Source organism: Schistocerca piceifrons, chromosome 1, assembly GCF_021461385.2.
Source record: "Schistocerca piceifrons isolate TAMUIC-IGC-003096 chromosome 1, iqSchPice1.1, whole genome shotgun sequence".
NCBI classification, from domain to species: Eukaryota; Metazoa; Arthropoda; class Insecta; order Orthoptera; family Acrididae; genus Schistocerca; species Schistocerca piceifrons.
In genome coordinates, this window is record NC_060138.1 from 402900127 (window position 1) to 402916820 (window position 16694).

General features: G+C 38.9%; 1 protein-coding gene across 1 annotated transcript in view; it reads right to left on the bottom strand.

The window, feature by feature from the left end:
- LOC124788618 (eIF-2-alpha kinase GCN2) overlaps positions 1-16694 on the bottom strand; it is a 312712-nt gene that overhangs the window by 25226 nt on the left and 270792 nt on the right. Inside the window, exons 24-25 of the mRNA XM_047255891.1 lie at positions 3373-3619; positions 1220-1329 (exon numbers count right to left, since the gene is read on the bottom strand). Of these exons, the coding sequence (XP_047111847.1) occupies positions 1220-1329; positions 3373-3619 (357 nt within the window). The remainder of the gene's footprint in view (positions 1-1219; positions 1330-3372; positions 3620-16694) is intronic.

Consider the following 16694-nt stretch of genomic DNA (forward strand, 5'->3'; position numbering starts at 1 on the left):
AGCAACCGCAATGTGGAAGGCGATGCCGAACCGTAAGCCAGGCTCCCATAATCGAGATGGGACTGAATCAATGAGTGGTACAGTTGGAGAAGGGTAGACCGATCGACACCCTAGCTGGTGTGACTCAAGCAATGAAGAGCGTTAAGATGGCGCCAGCACGTTTTTTAAGCTACCAAATATGAGAGAGCCAAGACAATCGGGCATTAAAAAGCAAGCCCATAAACTGATGTGCCTCCAACACGGCAAGATGTTCGCCATCAAGATAAAGCCATTGCTCAGGGTGAACAGTGCGACGCTGGCAGAAATGTATGATGCAAGTCTCGGTGGCCGAGAACTGGAAGCCGTGCATGATGGCCCAAGACTGCACCCTGCGGATAGCGCCCTGTAGTTGCCATTCAGCAACTGCAATGCCAGTGGAGCTGTAGTACATGCAGGAGTCATCAGCATACAAAGAAGTCGATACGGACGTTCCCACAGCTGCAGCTAGCCCATTGATAGCAACTAAAAAGAGGCAGGCACTCAAGACAGAGCCTTGTGGGACCCCATTCTCCTGGACTCGGGAGGAACTATGGGAGGGACCAACCCGCATGCGATAGGAATGAAGCAACACAAAATTTTGAATAAAAATTGGGAGCAGGCACATTAAACAAATGGATAGAGTTTCACTTTCAAACATATGTATCTTATATTAATAGATTAAGTTACAAATATGCACTAATTCAACTGCTTGAAATGAAGTTATAATGAAATCTAGACCTTTTGCTGCTTACAGGTGTTGATAAATATCAACAGGTACAGTTGAAAAATGTGTGCCCTGACTGGGACTCGAACCCGGGACCTCCAGCTTACATGGCAGATGCTCTATCCAATTGAGTCACCGAGGACACAGATGATAGTGTGACTGCAGGGACTTATCTCTGGCACGCTCCCCACACTTTCCAACTTTCTGTCCACACACTAAATTTGCAGTGCCCTTGCCCACCATACTCATTACTTGCAGCAGTCACTCTACCAATTCCCGTAAGAGTTCAGGCAATGTGAGTGCATCTGCACTGAAGACGATCATTAGCCGGTAAGCCTTATCTATATGAAGATTTATCAATGCCTGTAAGCATCAAAAGGTCTAGATTTCATTATAACTTCATTCTTAAAGAGCTGCAAGATCACCAATAGTATCTGTACAGATACTAGCTTCATATGCATGAAATGATGTTCTCACCTGTCTTTTTCCCAGCTTCGGACTCTGACTGATTCCACTTCACAGTCTTTTAGCATTATAAAGTGGGGCACAGACATCTCTCGGCAGTAATCTTGAACCTCTTCCAGTGTCTGCAGAACAAATGAGCAAGACATAAATCTGTATGTTTTAGTTTTTATCCAATAAGAAAAAAACAAAAAGAAATAAAGAAGATCATTCTTTCTAAGTTTCTTGTGGCAGCTATTGCAATATCATGATTATTTCCATCCCTTTCTTTCACTTACTTTGGTGAGTATTTCTGTATTTCTGTGACTAACTAGCACAGACCAGACAAGTCCAAAACAAATTGTGCAGTTATTCTTTGAATAATCCCTGCTTACTTTTCATCTACAATGTTTTAATGTACATTAGAAACAATGTGTCTAATTTTGTGTTGAGAAGTGACATTCATAGCCATAATACTAGAAACAGAACATCTGTAGACGTACCATATCACAGATTATCAAAATCGCATCACTCTTACCTAGTTCTTGGACTAAGGATGTTTAATAGACTAAGTGCTGACTTCAAAGAACTGTCTGTAAATATATTTAAAGCTAAATTATACAAGCTACTAGTGAACAATCAGTTTTACACCATTGATGAATTCTTTGAAGATGAAAATACTGTATTCTAACGTGTACCTATTTTCTGTAAACTAATTTACATCGATATAGTAATTTATGTAGAAATATATGCTCTTGACTTTGTCTACTGCTGTAATCAGCTGAACGCCAACAAAATTAAAATTATTATTATTATTATTATTTAAGTTCAACTTGGCAGTCTCAGACTGAAGAAAAAATGCTCAACAACCAGAGGCTTAAGGAAGTCATTCTTCTTGCAGGTGAATTACATTTCCTTAGGCTTCATCCAATGAATCAGCCTGTCATTATCTTGCCCACAACTAAATTTATACAGTGCTCTCACCTTACATTGTTACAAATGAATATCTCTAGATATTTGAAATAATTTTGCCTGATTCTAATGGCAATGTCATCAAACAACAAATGGCTCTGAGCACTATGGGACTCAACTGCTGAGGTCATTAGTCCCCTAGAACTTAGAACTAGTTAAACCTAACTAACGTAAGGACATCACAAACATCCATGCCCGAGGCAGGATTCGAACCTGCGACCGTAGCGGTCTTGCGGTTCCAGACTGCAGCGCCTTTAACCGCACGGCCACTTCGGCCAGCCATCAAACAACATCAGGATATTTTTGGCTCATTTGAGCACAATACATTAGATTTCTTTCTGTAAAAAGTTAGTCACCAGTCTTTGCACAAAGCACTGACAAACTACAAGATTTTTTGTACATTCAACAACGATGCAGCCAAGTCACCATTGAATAGTTTCAGAGAGCTACCTACATTAATTAGCAAGTTACATGTATGTCTACTCATTAATGGGAATGATAAATGGAGTGCAAAGTTTACTCAGCTCTTAAGGCACATATTCTGCTTATTAACATTGAGAAACTTATTGAAGGCTCTTTGAAAGGAAAGAAAAACTTTGGCACCGCTATTTACTGCCTCCCAGATATTGTGAATGAAAAGAGTGAGCTGAATTTCACATTATTAGTACTCTCAGAAATCTTGAAAATACAGGAGAGTTGGTTGCTCTCCAAAATAATCATTATGTAGGAGAAGAACTCATTGAATTTGATGATACAGGCCTGTAATTTTATACATCTGTTCTCTTCTTAAAAACTGGAATGAGCTACTTCTTTATCACTTGGAATGTTCTACTGATTCAAAAATCTATGATGTACTGCTGATATAAGAAGAGCCAATGTTCTCTCATAATACAGATGATTAAAGATACTCAAATAGGTAAACTGAGCTTTCCTCTAACAAGTAACTGTGGTTGCTGCTTGATTTCGCAATCAATAATCCATTTCCATCTCTGTGCTGGTACCGAAAGAAGGAATCATAGTGGGTTAGAATTTAGGAAAAAATGTTTGAGGCAACAGTGTTGAATGGGTGGCTAAAATGGTTTCAATATTATGTGCAAGTCCTAACATGTACCTGAAATTAATTACATAATAGTTTAAATGTTTCTTACAGTGATTATTCAGTATGATTATAATTTTTGAGGAGAAATTTTTGATATTTTAAGAAACTAATATATTACCTGCATGCTATCAAGAAGCAATGTTTGCACACCATGAGCCCAGAGTTCTTTGGCAATACTAGCTTTCTGCTTGAAGAGGAAGCGTTGTCCTAGGGAGCAAACAACTACATCTACTGTACTAGCTGCTCCAGACAGGACAGCTCGAGCCTCTTGCAAGGCTAACACTATTTTATCCAGTGAGATGCTCACACCAGCAGCTGATTGAGTCATTCCGCGTGTTGCCAATCCTGTCAGCTCAAGTGTGTGCCTACAGCCAAGAAAGAAACACACATTGTAAATGTAGAGTGTGCCTTAAATGTAATGTTCTGATCATATACTGAAAACTTTACATTAGCTTTATCAACAAATAATCAAACTAAAGAAGAAAACACTCTCAAAAGTATATCTTTAGCAGAACATTTGCTAATTCAAAAGTAAGAAAATAAACCACAAAATTTAAATGAAATATCATTCTACACTGGAATGTTCACTGATGTGAATGTTCTTGACAAGCTGTGTTGTAGATTGTTTCTTTAAACCGTAACTTTGTCTATTCTTGCCCAGTAGCCACATTTAAGAATTCCTTTATTAAATTATAAGATAACAGGCAGGAACAAATAAACAAAACTAATGACTAGGGGCACCGACTTATAAAAGATATTGGGAGGGGGGGGGGGGGGGGCATACTGGGGATCCTGCCCCTAGAAATTTTCTATATTTTAGATGAAAAATAGTGAGTTTTAAACTTTTTTAAAGAATTTTTGGGTCATATGAGCAACAATAGAAACCTGTAAACTGAACTCTTGATAACTCCACACTCTGGGAAACGTGACAAGCCTGACGCATTTTTTGGCTTTGAAAAAAGAAACAAAACATAAACACGCACGATATTTTCGTAAAAAGCTAATTTAATTTACAGTAATAATCATGCTTATAAACTATTACACAGCAGTGAATTTATAGCTCTGAAAAGACAAATTATATTTAAATAAATCCTAAACTATCATTAAAAAAATAAAACACAAAATATTGCTGTCACACAGTAAAAGCTCTTTGATTACTAAGTGAAATAGTTAATTTAAGCTTACTCTGAATGAGGCTCAGGGTTCATTAAGTAAAAACAATATCTCAAAGTTAATGCTTTAATACAGTTAATAATGTTAATACAGTATGCCTAATACTTTCAGTCAAAAAGTAAGTAAATAGCAGGTTTTAACTGGGTCTTACACCCTAAAAATATTTAAGTACTTCAAAATAACTAATACAGTACTAAACCAGTACTAATATTTCAAAACTGAAAATTTAGCATTGTGTATGTATTTAATCCTCTATTTTATAAAGACTTTTAATACTACTCTAAATGCCATTTTTAGGGCTAGAGTGTCTTTTCAAAGGTCCAAATGTCAACCATCTGACTGGATTACTGAATATGAAATTGTTGATGACTGGTCAGATACCCAATTCATCCAAAACGTTTTGGTGGGCATGAAGAACACCCAAGTTATTCAATTGCTTCTGCACCATTGGTGATCGGAGATATGACTTCAGACATCTAAGGGTGGAAATGACCATTCTGTTGCTGCTGTCATGATTTGAACTACTTTGACAAGCTTAATGCACTTCACTACTTCACATAACATTTCTCCAACTGCAGGCTCTTCTGAAAAGTACTTTCTTACATCACGCATGTTTTTTAAAACTAGTTGCTTTTTATTAGCGATGTTGGCTGACATATTCAAATGTAAGCACAGTCCCTCAATGTCTATGTCATTTTTGAAAAACTCAGTTGATTTTTCCAAATTTGTTTCGCCTCTGTTTACTAAAAGCAAGCACTGTTGTTCCACAGCAATGACCTATGTGAGTCCAGTTGAAGCAAACCGCTCAGTAATGCAAGATTGCACCGTTTCACAAACTTCAATGTAAATAGCTTTGTAGTACTCCTTTGGGGTTTTGAAAATGTGTGGTGAGCTGGCTTCATTGTTTTCATACTTCTTTGGTATATTTCAATTACGAGGAAGTGAAGGATCAACAACTTGTGAAGGTTTTTCTTTTAAACACAATTCCCAAAAGTTTTCAAAACTATCACACCTTCCATTCAATACACAAATCAAGCCCTTATATATTTTTTCAAGATCAGCAACACTTAGATGAGGGCATTGAATTTTTTCATTGACATCCTCTACTGGGTTCATTGCATGCCAATAAAGATGTAAAAAGAAATAAGTCTTGAAGCGTAACATTGACTCAAGGTAGCCCGCACATTTGTAGCCTGCCTCTGTTTTGTTCTCTGCAGAAAATGTTTCAAAAACTCTAGAAGTTCTTCAAAGTTTTCCAATATTCTCAAGATACTATAAGCTTGCATAGTCCATTGAGTCGGGCAAAGGTGTTGTAGACCAGCTAGGTTGTTGGCACTCTTACAGTGTATGCTTCTGAAAAGTCCCATCCTTTTGTTGGATTACCTTACAATGTTTATTAAGTCCTTGGCTAAAGCCATAATATCCCTCATAGACGTAAGATGGGAGAGACTGTCTACAACTGCCAAGTCTAAACTGTGAGCGGTTAAGTCACATAACATGCTTTTGGTTATATATCCTAAACTAACTTTTTTAGTCCTTTGAACTTACCTCTCACATTCGAGGCACCACCATAGCACTGTCCTCTTAAGTTATATATTGACAAATCAAGACGAGCAAAAACGTCTTTTAAAATACTAAACAGAATTTGTGATTCAGTGTTGAGGGTCTTGTATAAGCCAATGAAGTCTTCGTTGATGATTAAGGAATCATCGATAGTACAAATACAAAATAACACTTGTTCATGAATCGAAGAATCACCTGTTTCATCCGCCATAATAGAAAAATGTTCAGTTTTCCTGACTGAAGCCAGTATCATTCTCAACACAGATTTACCTAGTAGATTAATAATCTCGTTTTGAATATCGTGGGGGGCTCCACTTATACCCCGAACGCCCTAACCAATCTTGAAACTCAGGTATGTCATTCTTTAGGAGTTCCAACAATTGAAAAAAATTTGAGTTTATATCTTCGTGCCCTCTAATTGCTAGTCCTTGCCAGCATAGAAATAGCACAGTAGTAAAGACTGTCTCAAGAGCTAAACGGCCTTTCTTCATATCAATATCTAACTGATTTTCATGAAGACAGAATTTTTTCAAACCCTTTTTTACCTTTTTTAACCCCATGGAAGTAAAGGTATCTTCCTTTTTTCTTTTTTTTTTTTTTTTTTTGGGGGGGGGGGGGGGGGGGGGAAGAAAATTGTAATTGATTTTTAGCATCGGCCTCCTTGCAGGTTTTGCAAAAAACTTTTTCAGTAGATGCTTCATATTCTAGCCATGTATATTTGATCAACCAAGACTTCTGAAATGATCTTCCCTTACTGGATCGTCCAGGTTTCAGCTGTGAATGGTACTCGCCTGAAGACGACGAAGTAACTGACTTGCAGTATCATCAACTTCCAAGTGCGCCTTTTTGGTAACAAATTTATCAATTGCAAACTTAATTCACAATACACTAAGAGACTAAAGTAAATGAATAAAATATAGTCATATAAAATAGTCCACTGGCCTGCCAGTGCCAGACTTTACCTACAGGTTGGCACACTGGGACAAATTCTAAGTGTGCCCGCAGCACCGTAACACTATCATAATTCATGCCACTCGTTTTCAGTTAATGTGCTTACTACTGTAATAATCATTTGTTTTAATTCATTACTGAATGTATTTTAAAATGTAACCATCATCAAACAAGGAAAATAAAAAAATTCTAACATAATTTTGTGATTTTACAAATAATAATGCAACTAATAATTTTCTTAAATTATTGGGAGGGCTCAGACCCCCAAACAAATTTTTGAAGGGGCTCGGGCCACTTCAGGTCCCATGGAGTTGGCACCTGCACTAGTGACTAACACACAAATAACTTTGTGATGAGCAAAAACCTTGATACGGCGTCAATATCCTGTTTTCATTTACATCTTTGTATCTATTTTTATTTTCCCAGTTGTTCTCATTTCACTTTATAAATTTAGTATATTTCATTATGTGACACAACTGTGGTAATATTTGGGAGGGAAAAATGTTTGTTTAAATGTAATGGCCTCACTGGTCTTCTTGCTGCTTGTTATCAGACGAATAAATGACTAATGGTGAAGATAACCACTGTTGTTTCCACCGAAGGTTGACTTGTGAGTCCCCCATGTGCATTTGCACAAATAAAAAAAAAAAAATAATTGGCGAGAAACACTGTTCATAGGGCCGCCTAAAGTATAGTTAGATTTTAAAATATTGGCTATGTCACTGTCCAGGGGCCAGGCGACCCAACCTACACATCTATCACATCAACCCAAATCTACATCTACATCTACATGGATACTCTGCAAATCAGATTTAAGTGCCTGGGAGAGGGTTCATCGCACCACCTTCACAATTCTCTATTATTCCAATCTCATATAGCACACAGAAAGAATGAACGCCTATATCTTTCTGTATGAGCTCTGATTTCCCTTATTTTATCTTTGTGATCATTGCTCCCTAATTTTGCATTCGGAGGAGAAAGTTGGTGACTGGAATTTCATGAGAAGATTCCGTCGCAATGAAAAACGTCTTTCTTTTAATGATGTCCATCCCAAATCCTGTATCATTTCTCTGACACTCTCCCCCATATTTCGCGATAAAATCAAAATGTGCTGCCATTCTTTGAACTTTTTCGATGAACTCAGTCAGTCCTATCTGGTAAGGATCCCACACCGCGCAGCAGTATTCTAAAAGAGGACAGACAAGCGTAGTGTAGGCAGTCTCCTTAGTAGGTCTGGTACATTTTCTGAGTGTCCTGCCAATGAAACGCAGTCTTTGGTTAGCCTTCCCCATAACATTTTCTGTGTGTTCCTTCCAATTTAAATTGTTTGTAATTGTAATACCTAGGTATTTATTTGAATTTACGGCTTTTAGATTAGATTGATTTATGGTGTAACCAAAGTTTAACGCGTTCTTTTTAGCAGTCATGCGGATCACCTCACACTTTTCGTCATTTAAGGTCAACTGCCACTTTTCGCACCATTCCGATATTTCTTCTAAATCGTTTTGCAGTTTGTTTGATCTTCTGATGACTTTATTAGTTGATAAAGAACAGCGTCATCTGCAAACAACCGAAGACGGCTGGCTGCTCAAATTGTCTCCCAAATCGTTTATATAGATGAGGAACAGCAAAGGGCCTATAACACTACCTTGGGGAACGCCAGAAATCACTTCTGTGTTACTCGATGACTTTCCGTCAATTACAACGAACTGTGGCCTCTCTGACAGGAAATCACAGATCCAGTCACATAACTGAGACGATATTCCGTAAGCACGCAATTTCACTACGAGCCACTTGCGTGGTACAGTGTCAAAAGCCTTCCGGAAATCCAGAAATATGGAATCGATCTGAAATCCCTTGTCAATAGCACTCAGCACTTCATGTGAATAAAGAGCTAGTCATGTTTCACAAGAACGATGTTTTCTAAACCCATGTTGACTGTGTGTCAATAGACCGTTTTCTCCGAGGTAATTCATTACATTCGAACACAATATATGTTATAAAATCCTGCTGCATATCAATGTTAACGATATGGGCCTGTAATTTAGTGGAATATTCCTACTACCTTTCTTGAATATGGGTGTGACCTGTGCAACTTTCCAGTCTTTGGGTATGGTTCTTTCATTGAGTGAACGGTTGTATATGATTGTTAAGTATGGAGATAATGCATCAGCATGCTCCGAAAGGAACCTAATTGGTATACAGTCTGTACCAGAAGACTTGCTTTTATTAAGTGATTTAAGTTGCTTCACTACTGCAAGGATATTTGCTTCTACGTTACTCATGTTGGCAGCTGTTCACAAATCGAATTCTGGAATATTTACTTCGTCGTTTTCTGTGAAGGCATTTCGGAAGGCTGTGTTTAGTAACTCTGCTTTGGCACCACTGTCTTCGATAGTATCTCCATTGCTATCGCGCAGAGAAGGCATTGATTGTTTCTTGCCGCTAACATACTTCACATACGACCAGAAGCGCTTTGGATTTTCTGCCCAGTTTCGAGACAAAGTTTTGTTGTCGAAACTGTTACAAGCATCTCGCATTGAAGTCCGTGCTAAATTTCGAGCTTCTGTAAAAGATCGCCAATCTTGGGGATTTTGCATCTGTTTGAACTTGGCATGTTTGTTTCATTGTTTCTGCAACAGTGTTCTAACCCGTTTCGTGTGCCAAAGAGGATCAGCTCCGTCGTTTGTTAATTTATTTGGTATAAATCTCTCAATTGCTGTCGATACTATTTCTTTGAATTTAAGCCACAGCTGGTCTACACTTATATTATTAATTTGGAATGAGTGGAGATTGTCTCTCAGGAAGATGTCAAGTGAATTTTTATCTGCTTTTTTGAATAGGTATATTTTTTGCTTATTTTTCGAGGATTGGAGGATTACAATATTCAATCTTGCTACGACAGCCCTGTGTTCACTAATCCCTGAATCGGTTTTGATGCTCGTTATTAAAGCAGGATTATTTGTTGCTAAGAGGTCAAGTGTGTTTTCACAACCGTTTACTATTCGCATGGGCTCCTCCTTACCGCATTGCTTCTCCCATCACTCACAGTTGCTTGCAACTAGTTTCAGCAATTGGAGATAGTAGGCATGTGGGTGTGTCTTGCATTTGCTTGAGTATGTGGATGTTTTGTCTAATTCAGAAGAAGGCTTTTTGACCAAAAGCTTACTTGTTTAGCAATTATTGTTGTGCCTAACTGTGATTCACCATTTCTACTATATGGTGAATAGCAATCTATTCTTTTCATAATATTGTCATTCATTATTCCATCATGGATTTTCCATTTAATGCTATATACACATATTACGCAGGAATTTGAGCAAATTTTATTAGCTTTTTAATGGTGCTCTAATTGTTCTCTTACAAAGAGTTTTTGCTCATATGGACGCTATTTTGCATCATTACATCACTAATAGATATGAAAGAATTGGACTAATTACAGGCATACAGCTCTAATGGCTTCTGTTTACTAATGTTGCCACTACTTTCACTGTTTTGTGTTGTATTTACTAGAAAATTCACTTTTTCATGCACGGAATATGCATTCCGGCCCATAATCTGAAATTCTAATTGTTGTGTACATAGTTCCGCGTAGTCAATGCGTACACAACTTTCCCACTAGAGCACGCCCCGCTAAGCACAACAGCGCAGGCGCAGCGCTCGTCCGTCTCTGCACTACGAGATGGCGCTGCCTTAGAGACGCACCAAATTCTGCTTCCGCCGATCCGCGTATTAATATGTAACGCAGCCAATGAGATTGCTGCTAACGTAGAACCTTTGCTCCTCGCGGATCACACTCGCGCAGTGATACATTAACGCGCGAGGTATTATAACGAGTGTACAGACCTACGATTACTCAGTCTGCATTTGTCCGCATTAGTCTGTACCAGTCTATAGTCAAGTTTCAGTCTGCACCTAATAAGATTATCATATTCTTGTACATAGCCATGAAGAGAAATGTATAGACACTTTGTCAAGTATCAGAGATATGTGAGAATAAGATTAACGTACCAAGACCAAAGGAACTTCAGATTGTCAAGTGTAAACAGCATCCAGAATCAAGTTACGTAATGTCTATGCTTTTTATTATTTTAATAAATGTATGTAAAAATTAATCAAGTTCTGCTTCAAGTTGGTCACCGTCAATCTGCTACTCTAAGTGTGCAAGTGGCATTTCTATCGTCTGACCTAACGGCAGAAGATAAACACGCCACGATAAGACCAAGAGACATATAGCTGACACTCACCTACTTCGTTAGAGCGACAAGTCAAATAATCTGATGGTGTGTGTACCGAAGGTCTTACAGTACGCACACCACACTAATATTCACAGAAAATCTCTTAGAACACATCGATAGGGTTCACCGAGCGCTACCCATTGACAGTACATTTGTCTGGGTAAGTTACCAATTTTTGAAGATTGTATATCCAAAACATTTAATAAATCATAAACTGGATCCCATAGCGGCTGCGCATCTTCACTCATGCACTTGTCTAATTTTTGTCTTTAAAACCATGTGACTGGTTTCTCTGTCAATGTTTCGATTCGTTTTTATTTAGAGTTTCTCGTATTTCATATTTCTTCATTCAGCTGGTTCAGCCATGGTGGCTACCTTGTCTGGTCAACTCAAATGGTCGGGTTTAACTCACCATATGGCACGCATCTCCAGCTAGGTGACCTGCAGTCAGAATTTCTCACACTTTGAGCACTGGCAATCATTGCACATCAATAATGGCGCCACATACTGACCATGACCAAAAGCTCATCCAGACAATCATAGCTGCTCCACAGCTATGTCAAAATACACTCTTTGGCTGTCATAACACTCCAAATTCGGCTTTTTACACTACAACAGGACACACACACTTGATGGTGTCTGATATTTAAGTTTCTCATAGGCCTTTTCAGGATGTATCATCTCGACTAGAATCTAAATCCTTCTCATTATATGATTAGATTCTCGAAGAGTATAATCTCTAATATTATTTTATGTATTTACACTGTGTCTCTTCCCTCTACATGAGCTTTCTTGATACATGTCCATATGTCTCTTGCTTCCTCTTCTTCAGTGACACTGCCTCCCTGCTGCTGTCTCTTGTCTTTCTTCTTTATGATGCCACAGTGTGCTTGGTCTATGATAGTGTGTTACTTTCTCTGTTCTCTTTCACCGCAGTATGTCATTCTCCATTACTTCTTGTTGACTTCTACTGAGAAGCACTTCACTGAGACTGTCTGTGAAACTTTTAAAACATCTTCAACCTAGCATTTTGTTTCATCTAGAGGAGACATCATCAGCAGCAAAGAATGTAGTCTGTTTCTCTTATTTGAACAGCTTTGACTGACACTATGTGCATGACACAATGATGTAACCACCACTGTTCACAGGCCCCAAGCAAACAATACATAAGATTTCACTGTCATAGTAATTAGGTGAGAAAGCAATCATTTTTCAAAACAGCAAATATTTTAAAAATATGTTCTCATTGTCTTGCCTGTGTCCACAGAAATTGCTGCTACGGTTCTGGAGTGCACGTTATATCCATGCAGTTGTGGCACTTCTAAATGAGGGCTTTCCAGGTCTGGATGGACCATTGGCAAACATGCAGTCAATAGGCATGGACAGAGATGGTTGTTATATATGGCAGTGCTCCAAATGACCTTGGAGTGTCTGCTCTCATAAGGCGCCACCCATGGGTGTTAACCACTGTAGCCAGCATCCACATGTCTTTTGCCCATATGAGCATGCCCACTCTGTTGTGTATGGCAGATATCGCCTCACATGCCACGTGTAGGGTTCCCGGAGGCTGTGGGGCTTGGAGGTGGAGGAGAGTTTGCAGTTGTTTCCTACAGGAGGAGTCCACTGCGCTAAGGTCATGAATGGGAGTGGTTCTGAACATGCTCAGGAACATTGTGAGCATTGCTGCGGTGGTAATGGTTCCCACTGCCTTTAATATTTGCTAATTGAATGTTCACACCATTCGGTCTGCTTTACCATTGGGGGAGGGGGGAAACAGCATACTAAATATATCTGTGATCATGTTTGAAGGGCACAATTGTTTGAAAGCTTACACTGTGAGTTGGGACCGATAGTCCAACAAGATGGATGAGCATGTTAATTGTGGTATCTACTGTGGTGGATGCCATGCTGACAATGTTGCTATCTGAGTTCACATATTGTCATTTTGTCATCTGGAAATAGTGGAGCTCTGCACACTAGAAAATGAAGTACCAATAGAGGAACCAGAACATCTCTGACATATTCTTCTGTTTGAGTTCATGGAGGGGTGAAAGCAGTGGAGGAAGCCAGAAACATTGTGTACGGGGATAATGACACTGGACAAGAGCACGGAAGGAAAATGGTTTTCTCATTTTGAGGAGAGTCATTTTGACTTTAGTGACTCCCCACATTTAGGAAGACCTCTGGGCTTTGACACAGATCATTTAAATACATTAATCCACAATGAACCACATCAGTGTAGTCAAGAACTGGCAACGTGCTGAACTGTGATCATTTCGCCATCATGTGACATTTGCTTGCAATGGGGAAGATTCAAAAATCAGGTGTGGGTACTGCATGCTCTACGCCACAATCATAAAAATCAGCAGGTGGCAATACGTGCATCTCTGCTTGCTTGCCATCAACTGACTTGGGACAACACTGATTGTTCCTATCCCATGTCAACACTGGTGACAAGAAATGGTATCTTTATGCTAACATAAGGAAAAGAAAGGAATGACTGAGCCCAAATAAAGTGGCAACTCACCATACAAAGACCTGCGCACATCAACAAAATATAATGTTACACATCTTGTTGAACAGCAATGGCATGGCGTACCATGAATTGCTTCCATCACTGCTGACATTTATTGTCAATAACTGAGACACCCTGCAGATGCAAGTCAAGAAAAGTGACTAGGAAGGCCATGCGAAGTGATGCTACTCCATGATAACAGCTGCCCGCATTCTGCTAGACTGAACAAAAAAATGCTATGCACGAGTTGGCGTGGGAAATCATTCCACATGTAAATTATTCACCAGATCTTGCACCCTCTGATTTTCACCTTTTCCACTCTCTATTGAACAATCTGAAACAAACTTCTTTTCCAGATGAAAATGCGCTCCAAAAATGGCTTTATGAGTTCTTTGCCTCAAAACCAAATTATTTCTGCAGTAGCAGAATCAAAAAGTTACCACTGCATTAGCAGGCTGTTGTAAATAGTGAAGAAGGATATATTATTGATGACTAAACTCTGCTACGTGTCCCTTTTGCGTTTATTAAACTTACAGAAAATGCTATGAACTTATGCACTAAACCAATATATAGGCCAACCATGGAAAACAGTGCATGACTTGCTGTAAGATAGTGTCAGGTGCGTATCTGCTGCAATTCGAGCAGCCGTAATAGGAAAACCATTCAATGTTTGTCACTGTGGAAACATTAGGTTTCCTGCTGGTTAAAGTCTAGGTCTGGTCCTATGGGTAGCATCCTTGTGTGTGTTGTGCTGTGGGCTCATATTTAATGATAAAATTGTAGAAGCCGAAGTGCCCAAGCCTGCAGGTGCTGTAAAGACTGGAGTGCACCTCCAGAGAGATACCAGCAGATTGTGGCCCATAATAAAAGTAAGTTGATCCCAAATAGGTAGACACGGAACTTCTTAATGGCAAAAACAATTGCTATTGGCTCTTTTACTACCTGCGAGCAGTTCATTTGAGTGGGTGTCAGCATCTTTGACACAAAGGCCATTGGTTGTTCAATAACTTCATCATTCCTATGTGCCAGCACTGCACCAGTGCTGTACAGAGAGGCAACAACAGCCAAAGCTAGTGGACTTGAAAGGGAAAAACAAACATCATCTGAACAGGCCTGGAAGGCTTTGCAGTATCGACCAGCCACCGTGTCATCCTCAGCCCTTGGGCGTCACCAGATGAGGATACAGATACAGAGGGGTGTGTGGTCAGCACACTGCTCTCCCAGCCGTTGTCAGTTTTCACTACTTGTCAGTCAAGTAGCTCCTCAATTAGCCTCACAAGGGCTGAGTGAGCCCACTTGCCACCAGCAGTGGGCAGACCTGGACGGTGACCAATCCAAGTGCAAGCCAAGCCCAACAGTACTTAACTTCAGTGATCTGACGGGAACCAGTGTTACCACTGTGACAAAGTCGTTGGCAAAAAGTGCACAAGGCAATGCACAAAGTTCAGCATACCCTTCAGCTGCATGAAAATGTGCTCACAGGCACTTCACCTGTACTGCATGCTTTTGTTCTACAACTGGTTTGGCTGGTACATGATAAGGGTCGCTTGTGAAATGAATTTAGAATAATAATATAATAATAATAATAAGTGATTAGTTGGTTCAGGACAGAACTAATGAAGCCTCGGACAAGCACTGTCATGGTCGAGGACGACGCTTGAATTTATTACCAGATACCCAGAATTAAATTTTTTAACAGAGCAACGACTAGCTGATCAGATCCGTGTAATAATCAAAAATAACAGGAACCCCAGTCAGAATTAGAAAACATCAAACAACAAATACAACAAATACTGGAACAAAATAATGTGCAATCAGAAGAAGAAGAAAATACAGTAATGGACTCAAACATCCCAGAGCAAACAAACAAAGAACACCACGCATCAATTAAACAACCAGAGGAAAACAACATATTAAGACGGCCACCAGAACAAGCAAAAATAGAACATGAAGTGACACACATGTTAGATATAGAAGAAAAACTTCAGCTAACATATATAGAATACAAAGACACAAATACAGACATTAGACCATTCTTGCAATAGACCACCAAATAACCCACAAGTCGAAACAACAATAACAACTATCAACACAATCATACACAACAAAATAAATGAAAATACAACTATGGAAGAGTTACAACTACTGGTTTATATAGGAGCACTCGCTACACTAAATATACACACTAGGCTGAGATCAGAACAAACCAACACACAGAAGAAACCCATAAAACCAGCATGGCAACACAGGCTACAGATCAGAATAGAAAAACTGAGAGAAGACATCGGACAGCTAACACAATTTATAAGAAATGAAATATCAGACAAAAAACGAAAAAGGTTAGGTAAAACCTCACAACAAGAAGCGATAGAGCAATTAGATGAAAAGAAGCAGAAATTACAAGCATTGGCCAAACGACTTAGAAGATACAAAAAAGTGAAAATAGAAGGAAACAAAACCAAACATTCAACACAAACCAAAAGAAATTTTATCAGACAATAGATAACACAAACATTAAAATAGACAACCCACCAAACATAACAGACATGGAACACTTCTGGAGCAACATATGGTCAAATCCGGTACAACATAACAGGCATGCACGGTGGATACAAGCAGAAACAGACACATACAAGATGATACCACAAATGCCCGAAGTGATAATTTTGCAACATGAAGTCACCTGAGCAATTAATTCTACGGACAATTGGAAAGCCCCTGGAAAAGATAAAATAGCAAATTTCTGGCTAAAGAAGTTCATCTCAACACATTCACATCTAACTAAATTATTTAACAGTTACATTGCAGACCCATACACATTCCCTGATACACTTACACATGGAATAACTTATTTGAAACCTAAAGATAAAGCAGACACAGCAAACCCAGCAAAATATTGCCCCATAACATGCCTACTAACAATATACAAAATATTAACTTCAGTCATTACACAGAAATTAAGGACACATACAACACAGAACAAAATTATAAATGAAGAAC